This window comes from Crinia signifera, chromosome 7 (genome assembly GCF_055691185.1).
Source record: "Crinia signifera chromosome 7, ASM5569118v1, whole genome shotgun sequence".
NCBI lineage: Eukaryota > Metazoa > Chordata > Amphibia > Anura > Myobatrachidae > Crinia > Crinia signifera.
The window spans coordinates 36,977,348-37,005,031 of NC_139223.1; the positions used below are offsets into that span (position 1 = coordinate 36,977,348).

The following is a 27,684-nucleotide window of genomic DNA, read 5'->3' on the forward strand; positions in this document are numbered from 1 at the left end:
TTTTGCTATTAGGAAATGTTAAAACTATGGCAAGGCATGCTGGGATGTGTGGTTTCACAACAGCTGGAGGGCCATAGTTTGGACATGCCTGTTCTAGAAGGTCATTATGATGGCATGTGCAGCAATGTTTGTATAGCTTATACAGTATATCACCCACGTCCTGCAGTGTTTTCTGCTGTACATCTTGCACTGTTTCAGCTTATGTGCTGTGTTAGCTGCTGCGGAACCCCTTATGGCGCCTTATAAATGAAGGCTGACAATAAGAATAACAGTTATAAAAAAAAAGGAAAGTCCCGTTCTCCGTTGATATTTGTAGATCAGAAGAATGGCTGTAGGTTCCTACTGCATATAAATATATAAGCATTAGTCTTCTTCGCCCTTCAAGATTTGGCAGCACCCAGCCCCTGGTATGATAGGGTGAGGTAAATATTTAAACAAAGTATACTATGTGCCTGGGAAGCCAGTAGCAGTGCTCCACGAGTCCTGTATAAGCCAGCGTCACCACATCTGAGGCTTTATCTGCTCCCTTCTGTTTACCTCCCTTCTCTCAGTCTCCTGGTGGCTCGGCAGGCTGACCATCACTATGAGGTGGCCTCACTTGTTTCTCCTCGGCCTTCTCTCGGTCTGCCACGTGCTGGCTGAAGACTCACACAATGCTACCTCATCACAGTCTTCTGAGGACACCAGCGAGGAGGCCACGGAGGACCTCCTGGAGGAAGACCATGTCCTCGTCCTGAACAAGAACAATTTTGACAATGCTTTACGTACCTATAAGTATCTGTTGGTCGAATTTTGTAAGTATCATAAAAGTGACATTTAAGGGTTTATTGACTAAGGTGGGAGTTGTATTGAAGATGGGAGGTTTCCCGTAGCAACCAGATTCTCTCTATTATCTTCTAGAAGGTGCTAAATAAATAAGTAGAATTTGATTGGGTGCTAAGGGCAACATCCAATCTTCAATAGAACTCCCATCTTAGTAAATCTTTACTTATCGGGGCAAATGGCCCATCAACCTCACTCAGACATCGGCCCTATTTGATTATTGGAACACGTTCTGTTGTTACTGTGCAGATGTAATAACCAGCAATGCATGTAGGCTCTGTCTTCTTATAGGAGGACGGCTTCATGGGGATCCTCTATAAATCTTGCTGAGAGGGGCCACCTTCCCTGTCACAGTTACATGTGTTATATACAGGGTGTAGCTACCATAGGTGCAGGGAGTGCAGCTGCTATGGGGCCCAGAGCTGAGAGGGGCCACCTTCCCAGTCACAGTTACATGTGTTATATACAGGGGTGTAACTACCATAGGTTCAGGGAGAGCAGATGCTGTGGGGCCCAGTGCTGAGGGCCCACCTTCCCTGTCACAGTTACATGTGTTATATACAGGGTGTAGCTACCATAGGTGCAGGGAGTGCAGCTGCTATGGGGCCCAGAGCTGAGAGGGGCCACCTTCCCTGTCACAGTTACATGTGTTATATACAGGGGTGTAGCTACCATAGGTGCAGGGAGTGCAGCTGCTATGGGGCCCAGAGCTGACAGGAGCCACCTTCCTTGTCACAGTTACATGTGTTATATTCAGGGGTGTAGCTACCGTAGGTGCAGGGAGTGCAGCTTCTATGGGGCCAGAGCTGAGAGAGGCCACCTTCCTAGTCACAGTTACATGTGTTATACACAGGGTATAACTACCATAGGTGCAGGGAGAGCAGCTGCTATGGGGCCCAGTGCTGAGGGCCCACCTTCCCTGTCACAGTTACCTGTGTTATATACAGGGGTATAGCTTCCATAGGTGCAGGGGGTGCAGCTGCTATGGGGCCAAGAGCTGAGAGGGGCCACCTTCCCTGTCACAGTTACCTGTGTTATATACAGGGGTATAGCTTCCATAGGTGCAGGGGGTGCAGCTGCTATGGGGCCCAGAGCTGAGAGGGGCCACCTTCCCTGTCACAGTTACATGTGTTATAAACAGGGGTGTAGCTTCCATAGGTGCATGGGGTACAGCTGCTATGGGGCCCAGAGCTGAGGGGGCCCATCTTCCTTGTTTAAGTTACATGTGTTATATTCATTTATCACTATTGGTCATATATAGGGGCCCTTAAAACATTTGCTATGAGGCCAATGGATAGTTACAATACAGGTCTGCAATGTAAATTTTTATATAGAATAAAATTCAGTTGATTGGTCCCAGAGTAATAGCCTGATGTTCAGCTTGTTATAGGTCTGAGATTTGTATACGTCATTGTACAGTTTATGCATAAGTACAACACTCACACGATGGGCAGCCTGTCTGTAGTGTAACATGCACATACACAGTACACTGTAATGCCCAGTGACGTGCAGTCAGGGAAACCTTGTTAGGCTCAAGAACAAAGGTAATAAGGTAATAAGCCTGATAAAGTACCAGCCAATCAGCCCCTAACTGCCATCTTGCGGGTTGCATTTGACATGAGCTGCTTGGTTTTGTGTGTAATATCACTCTACAAGGCTTAGTACAATCTCCCCCTCAGTGAGATAACAGCAGTGCGCATTAATAGACTTATACTAAGTGTGACTAGTATGTATGGGAAAGAAATTGCACTGCATCTCATACATCATTGGTCCTCAGATATAATAATATTATTATTATTTTTATTATTATTATATTCTATGATCATTCAAATGTTTTAACAAAAGTAGTTTTAAATGTCTTTTTCTTCAAAATTTAGAATCTAGTTTTTTCCTTTAGCACTTCCATCCTCAGTGTGTAATTATACAGTGGCCAACGGTCCCGTTATTCCAGGGGTTGGGATAACAGTGAAAAACCTCATGTCTACCTTTTGACTGTTGACCTAGACACTGTCGACCTAATGCATGTGTCGACCTAATGACCTGTCGACATTGACCCATGTCGACATATCCCCATGTCGACCTAATGGTGTTGACCCAATGCTTGTTGACCATCATGCTGTAGACCAAATGACCATATCCCTTATTGGAGAACCCTCAGTATCAGATCCGTCCACATTCCTCTATCACACTGACAATGCGCCCAGTTCAGGGATGTACATAAAAGTCTATTATTTGTGATCTGCGAATTTGTGGGATCGATAATGTACAGAGCACACTGAACCGTGGGTGCGACAACAGTCGCAGTGCCCCCAAAGCCAAATCAGGATTGGCACTCTGCAGTCATTAGGGCATGGTGGCAATGGGCTGCATTCTCGAAAATGGTGGCATATTGGCCCCGTACTAGAGGTGTGCTGAGGCCCGTGTTTCAGTTTTGTGACGCAGCAGCAGATCATAGAGGCAAGCAGGAGGAGTCTTCTTACACAAGGCACATCCTGAGACATTTATTTATGGTACTTGTTTCCTAGCACGGAGCCCATCGCATCGTATACCATTACACTAAATAAGGTATACGATGGTATGCAATGCAATGCAATGCGACGCGATATTGTGCAATAAAATATCGCATTGCATCGTATGCCATACAATGGCATACGTTGCGGTGGTATACGATTTTTGATTGTACAAGCACCCTGATGGGTCCTTACAATGTTAAATGGCCCCCCATTGTCAACGCCACCCCCAGGATCAACTCCAACCCGAAGCGTGGTGAGAGCAGTGAGCCCGCGAGGGGCGGCGGAACGCGTCCTCCGACCTTTTCATACCCCCACTATCCACGTCTGCTCGTAGTTGATCTTAGATAGTGTGGCGAGTGCAGCGAGCCACCGAGCCCGAAGCGTGGCGAGCGCACGCGGAATACATGTAAAGTAATACGCGTCCCCTTGCGGGGCTCGCTGCGCTCGCCACACTATCTGAAATCAACTCCACACCGACGTGGATAGTGGATGCATGAAAAGGTCGGAGGATGCGTACCACCGCCCCTCGCGTGCTCACTGCGCTTGCCACGCTTCGGGTTTGCGCTTCAACTTTGCGTTGATAGTGGGGGTGGCGTGGGGGTGCATTTAACATTGTAAGCACCCATCAGGTTAAAAAACGCATTGCATCGCATGCATCGTATGCGGCTATATGCCCTAGGATGGACATCAGGGGCGCCGTGCTAGGAAACAAGTAACTTATTTATTTATTTACGGTTTCTTATATAGCGCGGCAGATTCCGTTACAGTTTCTTATATAGCGCAGCAGATTCCGTTACAGCGTCTTATATAGCACAGCAGATTCCGTTGCGCTTTACAATAGTAGACAGTTATAAAACAAACTGGGTAACAACAGACAGACTTGGAGGTAGGAGGGCCCTGCTGCAAGCTTACAATCTATAGGGGACATTGAAAAATTAGGACACTTGTGGGTGACTTAATATAATTCACGGGCCTCAGTAATGTCCTCAGTCCCACTAGGGGGCCACACTTTGGGATAAGCATGAATCACATTAGGAGATGAGAGCCACAGGTAATAACCAATCAGCAAACAGCAGATTAACATGTGACTGCCTGACCTTGCTGAAGTGGTATCAAGTTCTGAGACCCCCTAAACTGCCTCAAAATAGATTTAAAAAAATTGCAATAAATCCTCAAATTACAGAGGCAAAACAAAGAAAGGAGCTACATACATATGGCCCCGGTGAGTGGGTTTGTTCTTGTTTAGCTGTAATGTGTTCATTCTATGGTATAATAAAGCTTTTTCCATACAATGAGCAAATTTGAACTTTGAAACCCAGTCATTAGCGGCAAACTCTTTCTATTTATTTTTTTATTTTATTTATTTACGGTTTCTTACATAGCGCAGCATATTCAGTTGCGCTTTACAATTGGAGACAACAGTGATTAAACAAACTGGGCAGAAACAAACCGACATAGAGGTAGGAGGGCCCTGCTCGCAAGCTTACAATCTAGAGATTTAAACTCAAACAGCCAGAAATGTAATATTTCATAATGTCTATGTTTTGCCACCAGCACGTCCGTTATATAATATATAAGCTTTCAAAATAATGCTGGGGACGGGGAAGGAAAATCAGTCCTTTGACTCGTTTCCAAGGGACTTCCTAGTGGACATTATGTATCGCTTGGAGGAAGCGTCAGTGTAGCAGAATAAATAAAACGAGGATCACACAAAGTAAAAAAAGAACTTTTTATGAATTCAGTGGGAAGAGAACAGGTGTTGAACTCTCAGCTTAGGCCAAATAAAGACTCGGCCTTCGCGAGCCAGCTGCACATTTCCCAGAAGTAATTCTGCTTACGGATAAAGCATAAACGGGTTACACACATGCACCATCCGCTCATAGGGAACATGAACCCAGCTGGCTGCGGAACTCACTGCAAATATTTGCAGTTATTAAGGATTTAGTTTGAATCATAACATTATGGAACTGCTCTAATAATTTGAGTGAGACTCGTACGACAGTCATCCATTGATCGCTTGCGCGATGCTTTCATCCAGGTTATTTGTTTTAAGCTCAGACACCTATGTAAAATCCAGGCACGGATCTTATTACCTGCGAAGTTACCATTATATACAGCATCTGTTCTATTGAAATGGTCTTAGCTCCGCCTTCTGATGACATAGAGCCCACTTTGACGCCCGCCCTTATAACTGTCTTTCCTGCTTTTCAGCCATGTTCTTATATTGTCAGCTGTGTGTGGTGACCCAGGGTACCGGACAAACCACTCCACCTGATTGTATGAATACATTGCTGAAAAACACAGAAAAAAGTAGATAAATGTATTTACAAAAAGTTCCTGAAGGGCTATTTTTTTAATGGGAAAACAACTTTATAGGATTGGCCTGACCGCTATCTTGTTTGCTGCCGATGTCAGGGGCATAGCTGGACAACAGTGTTCCCCGTACCGATCCTGACTCCTAAACCTGTGACATCATCACCTCACGTCTAGGGGATGTGGCTGGGGGAAGTAAAGCACTGCCCTGAGCATATTCCCATGATGCTGCAACCAGCTTCACAGGCTCTGCAGTAGCCCTACTGGCTGAAGGCGCCATTCCACCCACCCTGACAGTCATGTGCAGGGGGGCAGTGATGGTGATGCCCCAGCCTCAGGGCTCTGCGCGAAGGCACTGCTTGCACATGCCATATATGTCAGGGGTTCGAGTCATTGTCTCGACCGAATTTATTTTAGGTCGATATGCATTGGGTCAACCACTGAAGGTCAACAGATCTTAGGTCGACACCTTAAATATGTCGATATGGTTAAGGCAGGCCGTGTTGGAATGTCGACACAAGCATTAGATCGACAATGGGAAGGTCAACAGTCAAAAGATTGACATGAGTTTTTCACGTGTTTGTCCCAAGTGTCGACACAGTCGACACAGACACTGTCTAAGTGTGCCCTGTGCCTTGGCCATGACTTGCTGTGCTCAGCACACTATTTTATTCTCCCACCACGCCGTAGTGGATGGTAGGGCATGAAATACTGCCTGTCGGCACATGTCGGCTAAAAAAACCCATAAAAAACTCATGTTGACCTTTTTGACTGACGATCTTCCCATTGTTGACCTAATGCTTGTGTCGACCTTCCTATTCTGAGGCCCAGCGCAACCAGACAGCTGGAAAGGCCTCCCACAAATTACCCCAGCCATGCCTTTGGGTCCGATTCCCGTCTCTGGGTTACGTTGCAGAACCTCCATGATGTTGTAGCCCAGAAATGCATCTCAGCAAGTACTTCATTTTGCCATTTTGGAACCCGACTTACACCACTGCTGGGCACCCAGATCCATTCTATCTATGATATGCATTATTTGTTAATTTTTCCTTTTCATTTAAGATGCCCCATGGTGCGGCCATTGTCAGGAGCTCGCTCCCAAGTACAGCCTGGCAGCGGAAACCCTCAAGAATCAGACAGAAGAGGCACGACTGGCCAAAGTGGACGCCACCGTTGAAAAAGTTCTCACTGATGAAATTGGTGTCAATGGTTACCCCACACTGAAATTCTTCAAGGATGGAAACAGGACCGGCCACATTGATTACGGAGGTAATGCTGGTATCAGTGTCACTAACCAGTCATTGTACAGGGAGGGAATATACCATAGCTACAGAGGAAAGCACCATTTTTTGATAAGGAACAAGAGATACTATTCTGTAAAACTGGAAATGTGCTTAACTTTATAATAGTGTTCCATTATGCCATTGTCTCAGTATTTATAAATGAAAGCCTACAGTATATATAACATAATATACATCTTACTGCTGTACATTACGGGGGAGTAGTATCAAGCCTCAAAGGTCAGTAAATTGTGATGGCGGAGGGGAGTGGAGATTGTTGTTGCTTTGGCCGTCAGGAGCCCCTAATATGATAGTGACATACAGTAATGAGGGTGACTGATATTGTCGTGCCTGGAGGCACCCGAAACCCTACATTTTTACCTGATAAAATGGAGAGAGTGACATCCAATAAGCTTCTAGCTGTTATTTTTCAAGCACAGCCTGGAAAACAGCAGGTAGGAGCTGATTGGTTGGTACATTATACCCAATGAGCTCGATGTTGGCGAAGTGCGTATGCACATTTCTGCGCATGGTCATACGCCGGGTGTATGGGGCCACGGTGAACAGGGTGTTCATTGGGTGCACGCACCCAACACTGCAGATGGGGAGCGTTGGGTGGGTAGTCTAGCCTGCGAATGAATGTTTATGTTAAACATCCATTCGCAGGCCGTGTGAATGGACCCGGCGTGCAAGGGGGGGGGGGGGCGGGCGGACAGGCGTTCGCAGGTGCAGCGTCTGGTGGACTCAACCAGAATAAGGTCAATAATGCCCACAGTAGTAGTGCAGCTTATACACATAATGCCCCAGTAGTAGCGCAGCTTATACACATAATGTCCCAGTAGTAGCGCAGCTTATACACATAATGCCCCAGTAGTAGCGCAGCTTATACACATAATGCCCCAGTAGTAGCGCAGCTTATACACATAATGTCCCAGTAGTAGCGCAGCTTATACACATAATGCCCCAGTAGTAGTGCAGCTTATACACATAATGCCCCAGTAGTATTGCAGCTTTTACACATAATGCCCCAGTAGTAGCGCAGCTTATACACATAATGCCCCAGTAGTAGCGCAGCTTATACACATAATGCCCCAGTAGTAGCGCAGCTTATACACATAATGCCCCAGTAGTAGTGCAGCTTATACACATAATGCCCCAGTAGTAGTGCAGCTTATACACATAATGCCCCAGTAGTAGCGCAGCTTATACACATAATGCCCCAGTAGTAGTGCAGCTTATACACATAATGCCCCAGTAGTACTGCAGCTTATACACATAATGCCCCAGTAGTACTGCAGCTTATACACATAATGCCCCAGTAGTAGTGCAGCTTATACACATAATGCCCCAGTAGTAGCGCAGCTTATACACATAATGCCCCAGTAGTAGCGCAGCTTATACACATAATGCCCCAGTAGTAGCGCAGCTTATACACATAATGCCCCAGTAGTAGCGCAGCTTATACACATAATGCCCCAGTAGTAGCGCAGCTTATACACATAATGCCCCAGTAGTAGCGCAGCTTATACACATAATGCCCCAGTAGTAGCGCAGCTTATACACATACTGTAATCCTCTTATATATAATGTCTACAGAATTGCCACTGATAGACATAATGCGCACACACACACAGAAAATCTTTCTCCTCAATTTACAAAAGTCGTAGCAGTTCATACACTCACTGATATAACACACAGCAGCCACGGCCCTTGTGCCCCCGCCCCCTTTTAAGGTTCTGAACACTGTCACAGGGGGGTGGCCGGACACTTCAAAATGTGGGCGCAGCAGGAATGGCCATCGGTGCAGTCACCATTGATGGCGATACTGCACCCAGCCATCAATAGTCCTAAACTAGGTGATGATAACCATCGATAGTTTTAGCTTTCACTGAATGGCCCTTGGGACAATCATAATTTGGGGACGGGGCTTACAGGTGTCAGGGGCGGAGCTATATGTCCCGGCACCTTGAAAAAAAAGAAACATTGGATATCCTGTGCCATTGATGTAGGTAAACCATGTGGTTCTCCCACATCAATGGCAAAAGTATTCAACATCAGCCATAAACCATCGATAATTTCAAATCATTGCTGCCTCTGTTGTGCAGTGTGACAGGTGCAGCAGCCAGGGACATCAGAAGGGTTGGGGAGCTGGGAGAGCGCCTCTCCAGCCTGGCACCACCCTGCATTGCATCCTCTGCTCAGTGGGTTCTAGCAGCCCTGCTCACCTGCTTCCGCTGAACAGCCTGGAGGCTCCTATAAACAGGGTGCCATTCCCAGTCTCCAGGAAAAAGTGGGCAAGTCGCCCCAAACCAGCTGCCACCTGCCCGCAGCCGCTCACTTACCAAGCAAAAGTGGAAGGTGCAGGGGGCCGATGACACAATTTGCAGTGAATTGTGTTATTGTACAATACCTGTAGTAGCATAGCGGTGACACTATGATGCATCTGCGTTATTACAACCATTGGCCTGCTCACGTCCCCACGACTAGCGCATCATTTGAATTATCTGTAGTTTACATTTTGTCTCATTTGGAGCAGTTGAACGCAGGGCCGGATTATAATGGAGGCACAAGGGGTCAGTACCCCTGGGCCCCCCTCTAGCTAGGGGCCCCCTGTGGTTGGCATTTTTTTTTTTTAGCAAAAGGTTTTCTGCATGGGAGGGGGGTAGTGCTGCAGCTTCACCTATCTGCCAATGTGACAATGATTAATGGTGCTAAGCATTGGGAGCCAAGGCACACTGACTGCACAAGTGTGCTGTGCATTACTGGGAGTTGACTAAGTCCCATGACACTTTGCACCAGAGGGCAGAGGCTGAGACGTTTGTGCTGAGCTCTGATTGGTGAAGCTCATTACATGCTTCTCAGGCCCATGGAGAACAGCAGCAGCAGCCTAGTCATGGGAGGGTTTTTAATCAGAGGCAGCACTGGGACTGTGAGGTATCCTACAGAGTAAGGTGCAGAGGGACAAATACAGGCTTTTTATGTGGTATGTATGTGTGTGTATATATATATATATATATATATATATATATATATATATATATATAAATAGATGCGTGGTTACCGGCACTCCAAGATACATATGACAACTGCCCGGGTGCTGCACTTAAAGAAATGGTTATAAACAAAGATTATACTGCCTTTACTCTGTGTTTTGACAGTGTAATATTCTCCCATGCAGTTTGCGGCCAGTAATGACAAGTGCAAAGGGGCCCCCCTTTCTAAAGTGCCCCGGGCCCCCCAAAGGCTTAATCTGGCACTGGTTGAACGCGCTGCAGAGCCCTCTGAAGGGAGGGGTGTAACTTGCTTTTCCCTAGGTCAGATTGACGAGATGGATGTGATAACGAGTTCTTGCTGTTTTACTACACGTTTATAAATCGTTTACTTACTGTTTGGGAATATTCTGGCAGGCAAGAGAGACGCTGAAGGCTTTGTGAAGTGGATGCTGAGACGCATGGTTCCTGCCGCCATCGTCATTAATACTGTAGCGGAGGCAGAAGAGTTTATTGCATCTCATCAGAATTCAGTGATTGGATTCTTCAAGGTGCGTTACATTGAAAATCGGAAACATAAGAAGACACTTCTGTTATAGATAACATGTCTCATTACGAGGCGCTGTTATAAACCTAGTGGTGGGTGTATTTCTGTGGCTTTCAATACACAGACACATAGACAGCCTATTAGAAGCGCCATGATTGTTCTTGTGTCTTTATATAAGACTGTCTCAGATACTGTATGCTGCAAGCCATAATTCCCACCATTAATTCTAACTTCCACCTTTACCCTTCCACTGTCATTTCCTGCCCCCCCCCCACTAACCCCTCTCATTCCACCTGCACCAATCTCCTCCCACCTATACTCCTCCCAAGTTTACCCCTCCCTATCCGTGTCATCACCACTCCCCTTCCACCTTCACTGCTCTCCTTCCACCGCCAACGCTCCCTTCCACCTTCACTGCTCTCCTTCCACCATCTCCACTCTCCTTCCACCTTCACTGCTCTCCTTCTACTGCCAACGCTCCCTTCCCACCTTCTCCCCTCTCCTCACACTGACACTCCTCCACTTCCACCTTTATCCCTCCCCTTCCATCTTTACCCTTTCACTGCCACCATCACCTTTCCACTATTACTCTGCCCCTTCCACTGTCACCTCCACCCTTTCCCCCTTTTAAACTTTTTCATTCCACTTTTACCAGAACCTTCCACCACCTTCCCTCACCTTCCACCATCAACTCTCCCTTTTTTCAGGTTCACTACTCCCCTTCCACCATAAACACTCCTGTTCAACTTTCACATCTCTCACTGTCACCTCTTTACGTAATTCATTTCTCTACTTCCACCTTTACCCTTCCCCTTACACCTCCCCTTAAAACTTCTCCCTGGGCTGATCCACTATATACAGTAAGTTTGTAACTTTACTGTATGGTAAGAACCAGGGCTGCCATCAGAAATTTATGGTCTCAGGACTGCCCTCTTCTTCCCCTACCAAACAGACACCTTCCGCTCCCTCCTTCATTTCCTGTCCAGACCCTACAGGGGACTGGTTGCAGGACATCAGGCATGATTTGGTGTCCCAGGACCACAACAGCAACAAAGGGAATGACTGCAGAGCAGAAAGCCATAGTGGCATTTCAAATTTGGAACTGAGCCAATCATGACTGCTGTGGATGCTCCTTATTGGCTGCATGTCCACGAGCTCCCAAGGCCACAGTCAAAATCAATGCCCCCAGTGCCAACTGTAGTGCAATCTACACCCATGCCATCCAGGATCCCTCCTGGCCCGGCCCAAGCAACCCCCCCTTCCCCTCTCGATAGTGGCACTGGTAAGAACACATGTTTTTCTATAACTACAATTAATATACTTTATTTGCTTCACTCCTAGGACTCTGAAGATGCAGATTTAAATCTATTTCATGAAGTAGCATCAATTTCTGAAGACTTCAGCTTTGCGGTTGCACATGAAGAAGAAATATTTCAGAAATATGGAGTCACTAATGACAAAGTCATCTTTTTCAAGAGTGTACGAGTCCTGTCTTAATCATGTATCTGCCAATAGTACACCGGTCACGTCTCTCAGTAATACACAGCACTAAATTTACAGTCTGCGTGAGCCAGCCAGAGCATAGGGGGTGTGATCAAGGGCAACAATAGAGTAATCCCGAAACAGCGTTGACTGTTTTAGCACATTAAAAGAGCACCCTTTTGCATGAGACCCGGAGTGACGCCCATCTGTTACTGTACTATATTGGTGGTAAACCCAACCTGGGAGGGCACCCGGGCATTTCACCCTAGGATAGCAGGGAGTGCCGGACATCCTACAAAGCTATATATATATATATATATATATATATATATGTCCAGACGGCGGCACTCACCAGAAATAAATTCTCACGGAGGCAAAAATGTCATCAACGTTTCGAACCTTTTAATAACGGTTCTTCATCAGGATATACAATATACATAGCACATAAAACAATATTTATACATACCCCAATCTAAACTACACCAATCACCGACACTTGCTGCTGGCGCCATTCTGCCGACATCCGGCGTCAGCGTGACCCACGCTGAACCTGCGCGTCATCACGCTGCCCCCGGCACGGCGTCAGGCCTCCAGAGCCTCCCATGTTGCCATAGCAACGTCACGCTGCACTCGCCCAACATTTCAATAAGACTTTACTTATTTTCCTTAGGAAAATAAGTAAAGTCTTATTGAAACGTTGGCATACATTGGGCTGCCCGTGTGACGTTTTTTAGTCCTGAGTGCTGCTGCAGATACGTTTTTATATATAGATATATATATCTATATATATATATAGAGAGAGAGAGAGAGAGAGAGAGAGAGAGAGAGAGAGAGAGAGACTGGGTGGCGGCGGCACTCGCTAAAATAAATACACCAGGGGTCTGGTTGAAAGCCCAACGTTTCAAAGCCGGTGCGGCTTCTTTATCAAGGTGCAGAAGTCTTCTGCACCTTGATAAAGAAGCCGCATCGGCTTTGAAACGTTGGGCTTTCAACCAGACTCCTGGTGTATTTATTTTAGCGAGTGTCAGTCTCCATATACCCCGGGCACATCCCATCCCGGTTAATACAGCGGGGGGCACCCACTTTGTACCAGTGGATATTCACTTAAGCATACGGAGTGCCGCTACCTACAAAACTCTATCTGTATATATATATATATAGATATGACAAACCGCGGCACTCGCTGTCTCAAAACAAACTGACTCCAAGGATATCAAATATTAAGGTTGTGATGCCCGGCACTCCAATTAAATCATTGCAATGTGCCCGGTGCCCTCACAATAAAGAAATTTGTACAGGAAAGGATGCTGGCGGCACTCACGGACTTTTGAAATCGGGGATGCAATAATCCCAAACAGGCAGGCTGCGTTCAACGTTTTGATTTATTATCGTCTTCCTGATTTGAAAAGTCTGTGAGTGCCGCCAGCATCCTTTCCTATATATATATATATATATATATATATATATATATATATATATATATATATATATATATATATCCACAGCTGCCTATAACATCTGCAAAGTAGTTTTTATATGTATAAAAATTTATAATTATTCTTATAATTTCCCTGTTTTTTATTACCTACTGTGGTTTTTCTCTTGTCTTTTAGCCTGCGGAAAAACATGAATATAATGCAGACGAGGAGTTGGGATTAGACAAAGATGAACTGTTTAGATTCCTTATGGTGAACAGCATGGACCTAGTCACAGAATACAATGATCAGGTAAACCATTTACATTCAGCAGGGAATACACTATGCAATTATCTGGCAGAAGCCTATTATAGGTGATTAGAAATCATCGATGGTTTATGGCCGATGTCGAATTGCTATTTATGGGGGAGAACCAGATGGTTTCCCACCATCGATGTCAAGCCTAAACGAATAGTTTCGTTTTTGCTTTTTCCCCAAAGTGCCGGGACGCGGAACATAGCTCCGCCCCCGGCATCCACGAAGCCCCGCCCCCGCATTTTAATTGGCCCACACACCAATCAATCAAAGAAAATGGATGACCATCGATCTGTAAAACATTATAATTAGCATTTCATACTTCCCAGCTGTGAATATATCACTATATTACATTTACTTCTACAATGGTAGTGTTATAAAACATACATCATCTTATATAATAGATGGAAACCACTGGTCCTCAGCTCCATGGCCTGATGTAGCAATTCAAGTGTTGCTGCATACAGGCGCACGGAGCTGCTGGCACTAACATTACGTTTATGTTATTCCGACATGTTGCCGGGCTGGTGATGCCTTTTTTATATAATACAGGAAGGCAGAATAAAGGGCTGCTACAAACACAATAAGGGGCTGATTCGGACCCCCCCGATGGTCAGGGTTGGCGCATACGTGATTATGCGCATATGCTGTAAACCCCCGAGAGCGAATGGATTCGGCAGGGGGGCGCCAAGGTGGAGGAAGCAGGAGAACAACCAAGCATTTTATGGGCGTTCCCATAAAATGCTGGGTGTCCCCCTGTAGAGGCAGGTGTGGCGATGTCCGCTGGGGGCATATGTAACGATGTAACTATGTGACTATGGGCCTTATTCTAGTTCACTCTTTCTGACAAAATCCTTCGGTACTTGTGAGTTATCCGGGCGCCCGATGTGGTCATCGCATGCCATTATAATAAGCATACGATGCGACGCGATGCGACGCGATTTTCCATCGCGTCGTATCTCGTCGCATCGTATGCTTATTGTATGGTATACAATGGGATGCGATGCGACGCGACGCGATGTTTACACTTCCCGCCCATTTTTAAACCCGCCCTCTGGCACATCTGGCAGAATATCAGTGTGAGGTAGTTTCCAGAGGAGAGAGCAAGTGTTTTACAGAGAGAGATATTGATTTACAGCGTTCTTGTATATTTGTGAGGTGAATTTTTGGACATTTACCCCAATATTGCCCCATTTGGCCCCTTACACCTGCCCCATTTCGGCCCTTACACCATTATTGCCAAAATGGCTTTGGTTGATGGCATCTTCAGCCTCCCAAAAACTGAGGAAGAGACAGTCGTATTCCTGCAGGAGAAAGGGCTGCTCCCATTGACTGCCACATGCCCAAATGGCCACCCTATGCGCCTGTCCCTGAAAGAGCGCAAATGGCGCTGCTATATTAAAAGTTGCAGCAAAAAACAGAGTCTGCGGGCCTCCCTATTCTATCCTGGGTGCAGGCTCCCATTCATGACTATCCTGCGCTTCATCTGGTGCTGGTGCGATGAACTGACGTCAATCGAGTTCTGTGCTAAGAATTTAAAACTATGCAATAAAAGCACCATTTTCTATAACGCCTTGATGCGGGAGGCATGCCAATGTGACTTAATGGCACAGCCTCAACGGCAGATTGGAGGCCCAGGGCAAATGGTGGAGGTTGACGAAACCCTGTTTGTAAAGCGCAAGGCCAATGTTGGCAGAGTACTCCCACAGCAGTGGGTGTTCGGAGGAGTGTGCCGGGAGACAGGGGACTGTTTCATGGTCGCAGTTCCCAAGCGAGATGCACCCACTCTCCTCGGTGCAATTGTGGAGCACGTGGCACCTGGCAGCACCATCGTCAGTGATTGCTGGCGCGCCTACCAAACTAGTGAACTGGAGCGGGCTGGTTACAGCCACTTGCGGGTAAATCATCGCTTTAATTTCGTCGACCCAGAGACTGGTGCACACACTCAGAACATTGAGAGACTATGGGGTTGTGCAAAATGGCGCAACAAACGCCAGCGGGGCACAGCCCGCCATCATCTAGATTCGTACATGCAGGAGTTCGTGTGGCGAAAGTGCCTGGCGGGAGACAACGCATTTGAGCGCATTCTGCATGCGCTCACGTTACTTGATAAATCATGATGTTGATTGATTATTGTGTGCTTTGTGATTGTTTGTTATTCTAATTTATTTCATTCATATGTTAATTACACAGTTATTACCTTTAATTCAGTTGTCCTTAATGTGTCAGATATGCATGATATTGATGAATGATATTGGATGCTCACAGCCACTCCACTATCAACGTGAACCCGAAGCGTGGCGAGCGCAGCGAGCCCGCGAGGGGCGGCGGTACGCGTCCTCCGACCTTTTCATGCCCTACTATCCACTAGGGCGTGGAGTGAGAATATAATAGTGTGGCGAGCGCAGCGAGCCACCGAGCCCGAAGCGTGGCGAGCGCAGCGAGCCCCGCGAGGGGACACGGATACCTTCACAGGTAAGCGCGTCCCTTCGCAGGCTTCACAGGTGTCCATGGTGACGTGGACACCTGTGAAGCCCGCGAAGGGACGCGCTTACCTGTGAAGGTATCCGTGTCCCCTCGCGGGGCTCGCTGCGCTCGCCACGCTTCGGGCTCGGTGGCTCGCTGCGCTCGCCACACTATTATATTCTCACTCCACGCCCTAGTGGATAGTAGGGCATGAAAAGGTCGGAGGACGCGTACCGCCGCCCCTCGCGGGCTCGCTGCGCTCGCCACGCTTCGGGTTCACGTTGATAGTGGAGTGGCGTTAACAATGGGGATGGGACTGACATTGTGTCACTTTTTGGGACACTTTCTGGGGGGTTTTACACTGCAAAAATCGGGTGGTATCGCATCGCATCGCATCGCATGCCATGTGGTTAACATGCGATGCGACGTGATCACTTTACATGGTACCCGATGTAAAATCGGGTTCGGGTGGTCATCTCGTCGCGTCGCATCGCATGCCATTTGGTTAACGTACGATGCCATGCGATGCGACGCGATGCGTATACGACCAAAAATCGGGCGCCCGGATAACTCACAAGTACCAATCCTTCTTAGAAAACCATGTGCACTGCAGGTGGGGCAGATGTTACTTGTGCAGAGAGAGTTAGATTTGGGTGGGGTTTTACTTCAAAGTCAGATCTATATTGCAGTGTAAAAATAAAGGAGCCAGTATTTTCCCTGCACAAAAAACACAATGACTCACCCAAATCTAATTCTCTCTGCACATTTTACATCTGCCCCCCTGCAGTGCACATGTCTTCTCGCATGTAAATGCAGGGATTTGCACGTCAGGGTTAACATGTTGAATCAGACCATAAATTAGGAGACCCTTTACGATAGCAATGCATGTGAGAATGAAGTGATCTCTTGGTACCAGTGTCATATGGAGGAATGGCCTCATTACCGTATTGTAATATCCGTGTGTTCTCTATGTGATTCCACAGACTTCAGAGAAAATCTTCTCTGCCAAGATTCCAAACCACTTGTTACTGTTTATCAATAAGACCGAGGAATACCAGCTCCAGCTCATTGACAACTTCCGTGACGCAGCCCCGGACTTTAAAGGAAAAGTAAGTTTGTGGGAGTTACGGGGGAATGATCCAGTAATTGCTGAGCTGCAGAAATGAGTCCGAGGACAGTATGTTCCTGTTTATAGTGATACCTGATTAAAGGTTCCTAGGTGAATACACGCGGAGCTTGTGATGCTGTTAAACACACGTGTATGGGCGCTCAGGGACTCGCCAGTCATACTGCCCATGTGCATGTAACGAAGGGTATACACCTGTCATGTAGGATCTCATGATTGTGGTGGGTCAAGAAGACTGGCTCTACGCTGGCACACAATGTCCACAAAGTGATGGTTCCATCAGTAGTTACATTGGTGCAGTCATCTGGCAGTCACCTTAATAAAATCCCCCTCACCCCCCCCCCCCTCCTCCCGACAAGTACAAGTTCACCTTTTTTCATGTAGTAGAGGCTTTAGTGATTTTCGCCTTATTCTCACCACCACGACTCTGTCTCGCTCAGGTTCTCTTTGTGTCGATCAATTCTGACGGACCCCAATCCGGAGTTCTGGAATATTTCGGACTCACTAAAGACGACGTCCCAACCATCCGCTTCATTAACATCGAATCGGTGAAGAAATACATTTTTAATGCAGAGAAAATAACGGCAGAGACGGTGAAAGAATTCTGCCAGGGGGTGCTCGATGGTAAAATAAAGGTATTATATTTTATTATGATTATTAATACATTGGCTATAATAACTGTACAACCTCTTACAACACTATTGTCGCAGGAATAGAAATCAAGACTTTAAATGAAGAAAACCTGGCATGTTAAATAGCTGTTACATGAATGGATCAGCGAAGGCTCCGATGTATTTATCTTGTACGTTGCTTGCTATCATCACCCACCCGCTGTGGTGCAGGTCTCCATGGCTCCAGCCTGGACTTCCAATCGGGATACTATCATTTGCTTGACCTGCATTGGGTCGTCGACTGAAGTTTGACACATGAAGTAGGTCAACATGGCTAATGTCGACAGTCAAAAGATTTTTTTGAGCCGACATGTGGTATTTCATGCCCTACCATCCATTAGGGCATCATGGGAGAATAAAATGGGGACGCGGTACACGGTGTCCATGTCTGTTTGTGTTGACTGTCTGACCCTGTCCACCTTAGCCATGTCGACCTATTTCATGTGTCAATGCAATGCATGGGTCGAATCAATGACCCCATACCCTTCCAATCAGTCTACACCAGCCATAGAAATGTATTTTACCTGGACTGGACACACAGATACATTTGCTACAGATACAAGGGTATTAGGGATGGCTATTGGTGCAGTCACCATCGATGGTCGCCATCGATGGCTATTCTGCACCCAGCCATCGATAGTCAGAAACTATGTGATGGATAACATCGATAGTTTTAGCTATCGATGGTTATCCATTATCTTTGTCTGAATGGCCCGAGGACCAATCATAATGTGGGGGTGGGGCTTCCAAATGTCGGGGGCTGGGCAGACCCGGCAGCTTGAAGAAAAAAAAAAGAAACATTGTTTCTACTATGCCATCGATGTAGGGAAATCATCTGGTTCTCCCCCATCGATGGCAAAAGTATTTGACGTCGACCATAAACCATCAATAATTTTGAATCATCGATGATCGATGGCCATCTCTAGGTAATATGTCCCTTGCTGTAAATATTATAGCAGGAAGAACAGGGAGATCCGTGACACTTACATATCCAACAATTCCCATATATTATCTAGAATAATAATAATGAGGAATCATTTGATATAGGCCTGCATTTTAGTGGATGTAAGAGAACTCTGTTGTGTTTTCACCCTAGCAAAACCTGCTGAGTGAAGAAATCCCTGAAGACTGGGATAAGAAACCTGTGAAGGTTCTCGTGGGGAAGAACTTCGACGAGGTTGCGTATGATGAAACAAAGAACGTCTTCGTGGAGTTCTGTAAGTACTGAGGACGTGGCGTGGTCCTTTATTATTCTTTATAGAATGTTTCCATCGGCGGTACAGTGGTCCGGCCCAGACTGAAATATAATACAATGTGTAATTATATAAAATCCTACAAAGTAACTACGAAATGAAATGACGACTATATACCGCAGCATCATGTATTTATAGGGTGGTTTGAACTGCCACTAAGTATGAGGTCTCTGACCATTTTAAAACACTTATGCACTGAACTCAATGGGTGGTATTCAATTGTTATATTGTGCCAATCTCCTGTCTAAAATGACGGGAGATTGTAGGGTGATTTTCAATTGAGCTATTCTTTTGAGCATATCGTGCTCATTATAGTCAAGTTTTGCAACGCGTTTGTGTATTTTAGATCATCACCCCCTGGGAATATTGAGCTGAAATGCTGGGGAAAAACAATTGAATAACGCCCAATGTCTTTCATATTTCTTTTTCGTACATACTGTATAAAGGTGATTTGAGAGCCAATCATAGAACGGGAATCATAATAAGCGGACAGTAATAGAAATAGCTAAATATTTATGTTGTATATCAAAGTGAACAGTAAACAACTTGGGTTATATTGGAAGTTGTTTTGATTTGTCTGGCTCGACCCCCACTCAATACTAATAAAGAACCTAGATCAAGCACCCCCATTATTTGCATACCCCCTCTTGCAGCATCATTATTCGGAGCAGAGGCGTAACTAGACATTCGTAGGCCCCATAGCAAAAGTTTCTATGGGCCCCCTATTTAGCAACTGTTGGTAATAAATGAATATAGCACATATACCTTAGACTGTAAAGATAGGCCCCCTTCAGCTCTGGGACCCATAGCAGTTGCACCCTTTGCACCTATGGTAGTTACGCCTTTGATTCGGAGCATACAGTAGTGAATAAGAACTGGTGGATAGAGACCGCTGCGGGGTGAGGCATGAACCAAGTTCTTTAATGAATGGTATGTAAATAAGATCAGATACATGTTGCACGCTTCTGACCCACCTACTGTTGTGCTATTATAGATGCCCCATGGTGCACTCACTGCAAAGAGCTGGAACCAATCTGGGAGGAACTGGGAGAAAAATATAAAGATCATGAGAACGTCATCATCGCTAAAATCGATGGCACCGCAAATGAAATTGATGGGCTACGAGTTAGAGGTTACCCAAACCTGAGGTTTTTTCCTGCCGGACCAGATAGAAAGGTGACATCGGCGTTACACGTTACATGCATACATTATAAAACAATTACAGGAAACCCAGCGCTCTCTACAGATATGTCCATAGCAATCTGTGTTCTGCTATTACTGCCTCACAGCACTGAGGTCATGGGTTCAATTCCCAACACCGCCCTGTGTGGAGTTTGTATATTCTTCCCATACCTAAGTGGGTTTACCTCCAGGTACTTCGTTTTCCGCAGTATCCAGGCATTAGATCTGCAGTGTCTAGGTAGACCGTCAAAAGGTCGACAACTATTAGTTGACAGTCAAAAGGTCAACATGGTCGAAGATCGAAATCTTTTTGATGTTTTTTTGGTAAAAAAAAACTGACTTGTTCATACTTTACCATCCATGTGGACATAGAGTTAGATTATAATAGTGTGCCCGAAGCATGCGAGAAGACGCGGTACACTTATACAGTGTTCATGCCGACCTATGTCGACATAGACACCAAAAAAAGCTCATGTCGACCTTTGTCAACAACAAAAAAAAACATGAAAAACTTATGTTGACCATTTCCCCTGTCGAGAGTTTGATTGAAGACCTAGACATTGTAGATCTAAAAGACCATAACTCAGTGGTTCCCAAACTGTATGCCGTAGTACCCTGGGGTACCTTGAGACACTTGCAGGGGTGCCTCGGGTTGGTGGTCCAGCAGTGAATCAAATTCACATTGGTCAGTATAATAGGCAAAACTAGTGCTTGTGGCCTTGTGGCCTTGGGCGTTCCCATGCAAACGCTGGGCGTACGTATGGTAATGCGGCCGTGACGCACGTGTAGGGGGCGGACATATGACATCGCCGGATGTCAGCTGCCCGCCCAGATCCCTGCTTTTGGATGGAAAAATGCCAGTGTGGTCTGAGGTTGCGGGAGCTGGTGGACCACTCGGCCCTGCATTCGATGGTCTGCGACCATCGAATGATGGGGGAGGTTCCCTGAGATGGAGGAGGCGTATTCCGTGAAAAATACACGTGCGGTCCGTTCGGCCAGCTTCTTACCACGTACGGACGGAGTTGGCGATCCGTATGGAAGGCGGGGTTTCGCACGCACGGTCCTGGCCGCATATTCGGATCCGGCCGCACCGATCAGAATAAGGGCCAATATGTGGACCAACAGAAGTAAAACCTGTCCATCACCATATAACTAAACTAAGCCCTGAACACAATGGCGACTTCAGCACACATCGCTGACACACATGCTATGCACCAGTGTATGGGCGGTCTGTGCTGACCAGTGTTCTCTGTTGGGAACACTGGCAATCTGACTAGGACCCTTATTCAGATCTGATCGCAGTACAAATTTGTTCTCAAAATGGGCAAAACCATGTGCACTGCAGGTGGGGCAGATGTAACATGTGCAGAGAGAGTTACATTTGTGTGAGTTATTTTGTTTCTGTGCAGGGTAAATACTGGCTGTATTATTTTTACACTGCCATTTAGATTTCAGTTTCAACACACCCCACCCAAATTTAACTCTCTCTGCACATGTTAAGGTGCCCATACACTAGTAAGATTTATCTTCAGACCTGGCTGGTTAAAACAAAAACATGGTTATGGATGAGTGACAGTTTGTCAGTTTTCCAGCATTTTCAAGCAAATGGTCAACTGTCATTTGCTCTCATCCATAACCATGTTTTTGTTCCAACCAGACAGATCTGCAGACAAATCTGAGGGTGTATGGCCACCTTTACATCTGCCCAACCTGCAGTGCATATGGTTTTGCCCATTTTGAGAACAAATTTGTATCAGATCTGAATAAGGGCCTAGATCTGATCAGGTGATGGCCACGTGCAGTACCGTGCATCACCATCGCATACACACGGAACTAATTTTTAAGCAATCTTTACAGCCCCCTAAGGATGACATACAATTTACTTATTGAGAAATTCAGAAAAATATCTTAAATTAAGAAACATTTGGCCTAGGGGCACAGTAATAAAAATTCTGATACTCTAGGGTACCATGATTCATAAAAGTTTGGGAACCACTGCTTTCCCTACCATAGTCCAAAAATATATTGTTCGGTTAATTAGCACCCAACAGAAATAAACTGAAATGTGGCATAGAATATAGATGGTAAACTCAGTCGCATGGGGCAGATACGGATGTGACTGGCCAAATATTTCCTGGAAAGCGCTGTGGAATATGTGTGCGTTATATAAATAATAATAATGTATTGTTATTCTTAATGGACGACTTTATCCCAATTCCATTGTAACAAAAGTAGTCCTCTGGGGTGTTCCTGGTACTGAGGGGTAGATGCATGAAGCAGTGATAAGGGAGGAGAAATGAGCCAGAGGAGAAGTGGCCCATGGCAACCAATCAGCACTGAAGTAACATCTATAATTTGCATAATGTCAATTATTCAGAACAGCTGATTGGTTGCCATGGGCCACATCTGCCAATGAGTGACTTGTGGCATTACCCTCCCCACAAAACCACTTGAGGAATGAGAAAACATCTGCAGCTACTGTTGCATTACAAATCCCAGCATCCTGTGCCAGTCCCTACTTTTTGCTCTATACATTTACCTACTCGTAAGTGACTGCAGGCACTACTGACCTACTTAAAAAGCTATAACATAATAATACAAAAAAGTAAATATCTGAAATAAGTTCATGCAGTTCCTGCATTGTATCAGCAGCCTCCTAGTGACCAACTTATCATGAAAATGGTTAAAAACGTTTAATGGAACAGAATCCCGAAGCCAATTTTGTGACATGTTACATAAACTTACTTTTAAAGAAACGCCTGCTTGTCCTTGGAAATTGTGATTTATTGCCTACTACGCGTGCAGCATGCCCTTGTTCCAGACGTAGATTAGTTGGGTGTGACTCTAAGAATATTGATTGCATTATACAACATGATAATGTAATGTGTAACACTATTTCTCTTATGACTCATGTAGCAGGAATCACAGATGTATGACATTTGAAGCATTCGGAATGAAAACTTTGCATTTTTAATTAACATCTGCCAACATCCTGCACATTTCCATGTTTCTGCTGATTAAATTATGCATTTTCTGTTCTTGATTTACATTATATTTATCTAGATGATTGAGTACACGAAACATAGGACCGTGGAGTTATTTTCTCAGTTTATTGACAGTGGCGGAGAGTTACCCGTGGAAACAGAGGAAAAGGTTGGTCCTTATTCTCAGTAATGGTGTCCACACATGGGGAGAAGGGTTCTAGGTGCAATTTCAACCACACAATTTGTGCTTTACAATTTGGGCTGTACGCTGGGTGCGATCTGAACTACACCCGATTTTTGACTACACTACAATAGTTAAGTACAGCAGGGTGCATGTGATCCAGGTCAAAAATACCTGCGGGTGCATACATTTTTGCCTTGCGATATGGACTAAACGGGAGCACACATCACAATGCAAAATACACATGGTGGCATTTGAACTAAACATTTAAAATTGCAAGCAATAATCGCACCGTGTTTAATACGTCTACAGGTTCACGACGCTAATTGAATATGAGACATAATAGTGCCTAGGATTTATTAATATTTATTTACTTTCTTGTTTAAGTTGTGGATAAAGTACCAGCCAATCCACTTATAAATGTGATGTCATAGGCTGTAATTAAAAGATGACTGCTAGGAGTGGATTGGTTGGCACTTTATCTCTCCCCAAGGTAAGTAACTGGACCGCTTAGTTCCTTTTACCTGTATATTTCCATTGCCACAAGCTACCGTTACCGCTACCACTACCAGGGATGCCTATCTTGCCTATTGTACATACATGACTATTGTGACACACAAGTACACAGCATATACTAATGGGGGGGCAGCCTGAAGGCAACACGCTAATGCTATATCAAAATTGGAGAAGACTAAAGCCCTGGGTGACATTTAATAGGGTGCGATTTTTTAATTTTGGTGATATTTTTAGCAAAAGCGACCGAATTTGCACTTTTTTCCTAAATCGCCAACTTAATGGGATGCGAATTGCAGCGAAAATTGCACTTTTTGCCATGAATTCGCACATTCAGAAGTGGCGATTTCTCAATTCGCATCCAGATGTTTTCCCATTGAAAAATATAGAATTTGCCAATTTAATGGTGTGCGAATTTGGAAATCGGCAAAAAAAAGTCTAAAAATTGCCAAAAAAATAGACCAGGTTCTGCCTGGCGAATTTGACAGAACCATGCACAGATCATTGTGTATGGTTCTGTGTTAAAATATGTGTAAAAGTAAAAATAAAATAAAAAATATGGCGTGGGGTCCCCCTCCCGAGCATAACCAGCCCCGGGCTCATTGTGCCGGACCTGGTTCCAAAAATATGGACGACAAAAAGCATAGGGGTCCCCCGTATTTCTGAAACCAGCCCCAGACTCTTGGACCAGTCGTGGTTCCAAAAATACAGGGGACAAAAAATCTGGGGGTCCCCCGTATTTTGAAACCAGCACCGGGCCGCCTGTCGCGTCTGTGGCCGGGACTCACAAATTACTTGTCTGTGCGGTCCTCTCCTCCTGGCTCCTGCTGCAGTTCTCATGAAAACTGACCCTCACAAAATGGTCAGTTTTCATTAGAAGGAGTTCAAGAAGCGCCGGACCACGGCACAGACCACATCTGTGGGTCCCTGTCAAGAATGCGGCGGGGCGGCAAGCGGAGGGGGGGGGGCGCAAATATACTAGTTACGCCACTGACCTTCATCCATGCCCAGATGCATAGTATCAGGGGTCATAAAGACCTTTGGGCGGCCCTAAACAGATGCCCATACTATAGTAGACCCATTGCCATATTAAACAGTTTCCAAGCAATTGCATGTGTTGTTGCTGTAGCCAGAAAAATCAATTTGTGTCCCAAAACAATGTTGTGCTTATCCCAGTGTTGTGTAAGTGATGAGGCCGAAGGAAACTTCCCCCTTCTTGAAACTCTCGTATTCAGAATATATATTAAACACAGTAGTATGGTAGAACAAGACCGCTATTGGCCAACAGCCCCGGAAGCCATTTAGCACTTCTATGGGCTTCTGACCATACCAGACCAGTCTATGAGACCAGACTCTACGGCAGGGGTGGCCAAACCTGTCCTCAAGATCTACCAACCGTGCATGTATATCAGGCCACCTGTGAATCTATAGTAGATATAAATGCAGCAGGTTTGACAATGTGACAGTTAGTAATGACTACAGCTGTGCACCAGCTAGGGGATTTGGAAAATATGGACCGTTGGCTGATTTGGAGGACCGGTTTGGCCACCTCTTCTCTATGGGGTTTATTTACGAAGATGGGATGTAGTTTTGGGCAACCAATCAGAAAAGACTACTTATTTATTTAGAACCTTCTAGAAGAGAATAGATAGAATCTGATTGGTTGAACTCCCATCCTAGTAAATAAACAGCTACAAGCTCTTCCATAGTGTGGCTTGGCTTCAACAGTTCTCCTAACGTCCATTGTAAATGAGGTTTCCGACTGTGAAAATTCCACCCTGGAATGTTGGAACAACATTACCGTAATATCAGCGTTGAAGGCTGTGCGCGCCCGAACTAAGAAACACAGAATTGCTGCATCTAGTGGCTGCCGGTGCACACTTGAATTTACCCCACAGTGGTGAGGAGCAGTTTTAGGCTTTTATTATATAGGATAGCCTTCCATGCTTGAAAGTCAACAATCTTTATTTTCCAGTCCATGGTCAGCAAATTAAACATATTTTCCACTGCCTTCAAAAACCCGAGTTTTTGCTCAGTGGAAGCCGCTCCACATGTAGGACCCAGGTGTAATACCACTTTCAGACATAACAGCAGTTACACACGGTAATTTGTGTAGTGTGAAAAGGTCATCCCGGGTCTAAAATGCCGGGTCACCAACCCTGCTTTTTACCAGGGTCATTGACCCAGGTAGACCCTTTCACACTACACAAATTATCCATGTTTTCAGCAAATTGTCAGGTTGACAGTTTGCAATGCGGTAATTTGCTGCTATGCGTGAAAGGGGGTCAGACTGCGCGTGGCAAAATGACTTGGCACTCAAAATGCGGGGTAATTGCCTGGGCACATGTCTGAAAGGGGTATAAATGTGGATGTCCAGACTGGGACATACAGCATGGCGATAAATTAAAAATTAAGAGAACAGAATAGTGTCTATAAACAGCGGGGAGCAAGAGATTAGAGCCTGATAGACAACCAGATAGGTCATAGGCCCGGATGTTCTGTGCAATGAAGGACGCAATGTGGACTTGGCCAGTCATTCATTACATTGTGTAGTGTCACATGTACAGGTGGTAGGAAATTTGGGCCAACCAATTGGACAATTGCCTGTCAGTCTGATGTCTAGTTGGCCTAATCTAAATTAGTGCAATGTAAAACCACCTGCCTCATTGTGTAGGTCCCCCTTGTCCCGCTAACACAGCTGTCCCATTAAGGCATATATCGCCGGTGCACACTCCCATCGTGGGCAATATGGTCGCTTAGCGACCATATTTCCCGCGATATTGTACAAAATCGCCCCCGTGTGTACCTTAAGATTGGATTTTCCAGCAAATCCCACAGATGCTAATTCAGACTGAGATATGAGGAACTAAAGGTCATGTCCGCACCTTGAACGGTTTCTTCTGTTCTCCAACCCATACCCGAACAATGTCTGCAGTGTGTCAGGGTGCATTATCCTGCTTAAAGAGGCATCTTGTGTAGGGAGTTGGTACAAATCAAAGTAACATCCTCATGAATAGCAGGACCCACCAGAACATCACACTGCCCCTTCCGTGGCTTGCCTCCTTCCCATAGTGCATCCTGGTGCCGTCTCGTCCCAAGATAAACAAATCCTCTCCTCTGGCACTGCAGATACTGTGGAACTGCATACGCCAGCCTGCTCTGTCACACTTACAGCATACAGTACCTTAACAGCAAAAACAGTGTCACAACAAAAGGTTTTCTTCCAGTTTCTAAAACCCTTATTTTACAATAATGGATAAATTGTTCCTTTAAAATACACACGTTTCATTGTACAGTATCACTAAATACTTGTATAGAGGCAGTAAAATGCCACAAACCACAAACAAGTGATTATACATATGCCCAGGTTATGTGTGTTAAGATATTCATGTGCGTTCTATAAGATTATACAAATGGTCTTGCTGTCTTTTTACAGATAATCGATGATTTAAAAAGAGATCAAAACGACATTAAGGTAGAAGATGTAATTCCAGAGAAGCCGAAAGAGGAACTCTAGACGGGACACAACCTACATAAGCGCCAGTAACGGCGGCGGGCAGCCTGGCGCCAGCTCGGGAGGACTTTCCACAGTACAGAAAATAAAGTGGTGTTTACCAATTATTATAACATG

The 27,684-nt window shown here is 45.4% G+C and overlaps 1 protein-coding gene across 1 annotated transcript; it reads left to right on the plus strand.

Moving 5' to 3' along the window:
* The first annotated feature begins 498 nt into the window (after nt 1-498).
* PDIA2 (protein disulfide isomerase family A member 2) lies at nt 499-27,684 on the plus strand. Its single transcript, XM_083152830.1, has 11 exons — nt 499-794; nt 6,711-6,917; nt 10,336-10,469; nt 11,807-11,944; nt 13,561-13,674; nt 17,127-17,252; nt 17,710-17,904; nt 19,037-19,157; nt 20,188-20,369; nt 23,439-23,528; nt 27,490-27,684. Exons 1-11 carry the CDS (start codon nt 584-586, stop codon nt 27,568-27,570), a joined length of 1,599 nt encoding a protein of 532 aa, XP_083008956.1. The 5' UTR covers nt 499-583; the 3' UTR covers nt 27,571-27,684.

Excerpts from the sequence above, each read along its gene's own strand:
- PDIA2 (XM_083152830.1), top strand. The coding sequence starts at position 584 with ATGAGGTGGCCTCACTTGTTTCTCCTCGGCCTTCTCTCGGTCTGCCAC. Across the intron at positions 6,918-10,335 it reads CGGCCACATTGATTACGGAG|GCAAGAGAGACGCTGAAGGC; the intron begins GTAATGCTGGTA and ends ATATTCTGGCAG. Across the intron at positions 13,675-17,126 it reads TCACAGAATACAATGATCAG|ACTTCAGAGAAAATCTTCTC; the intron begins GTAAACCATTTA and ends GTGATTCCACAG.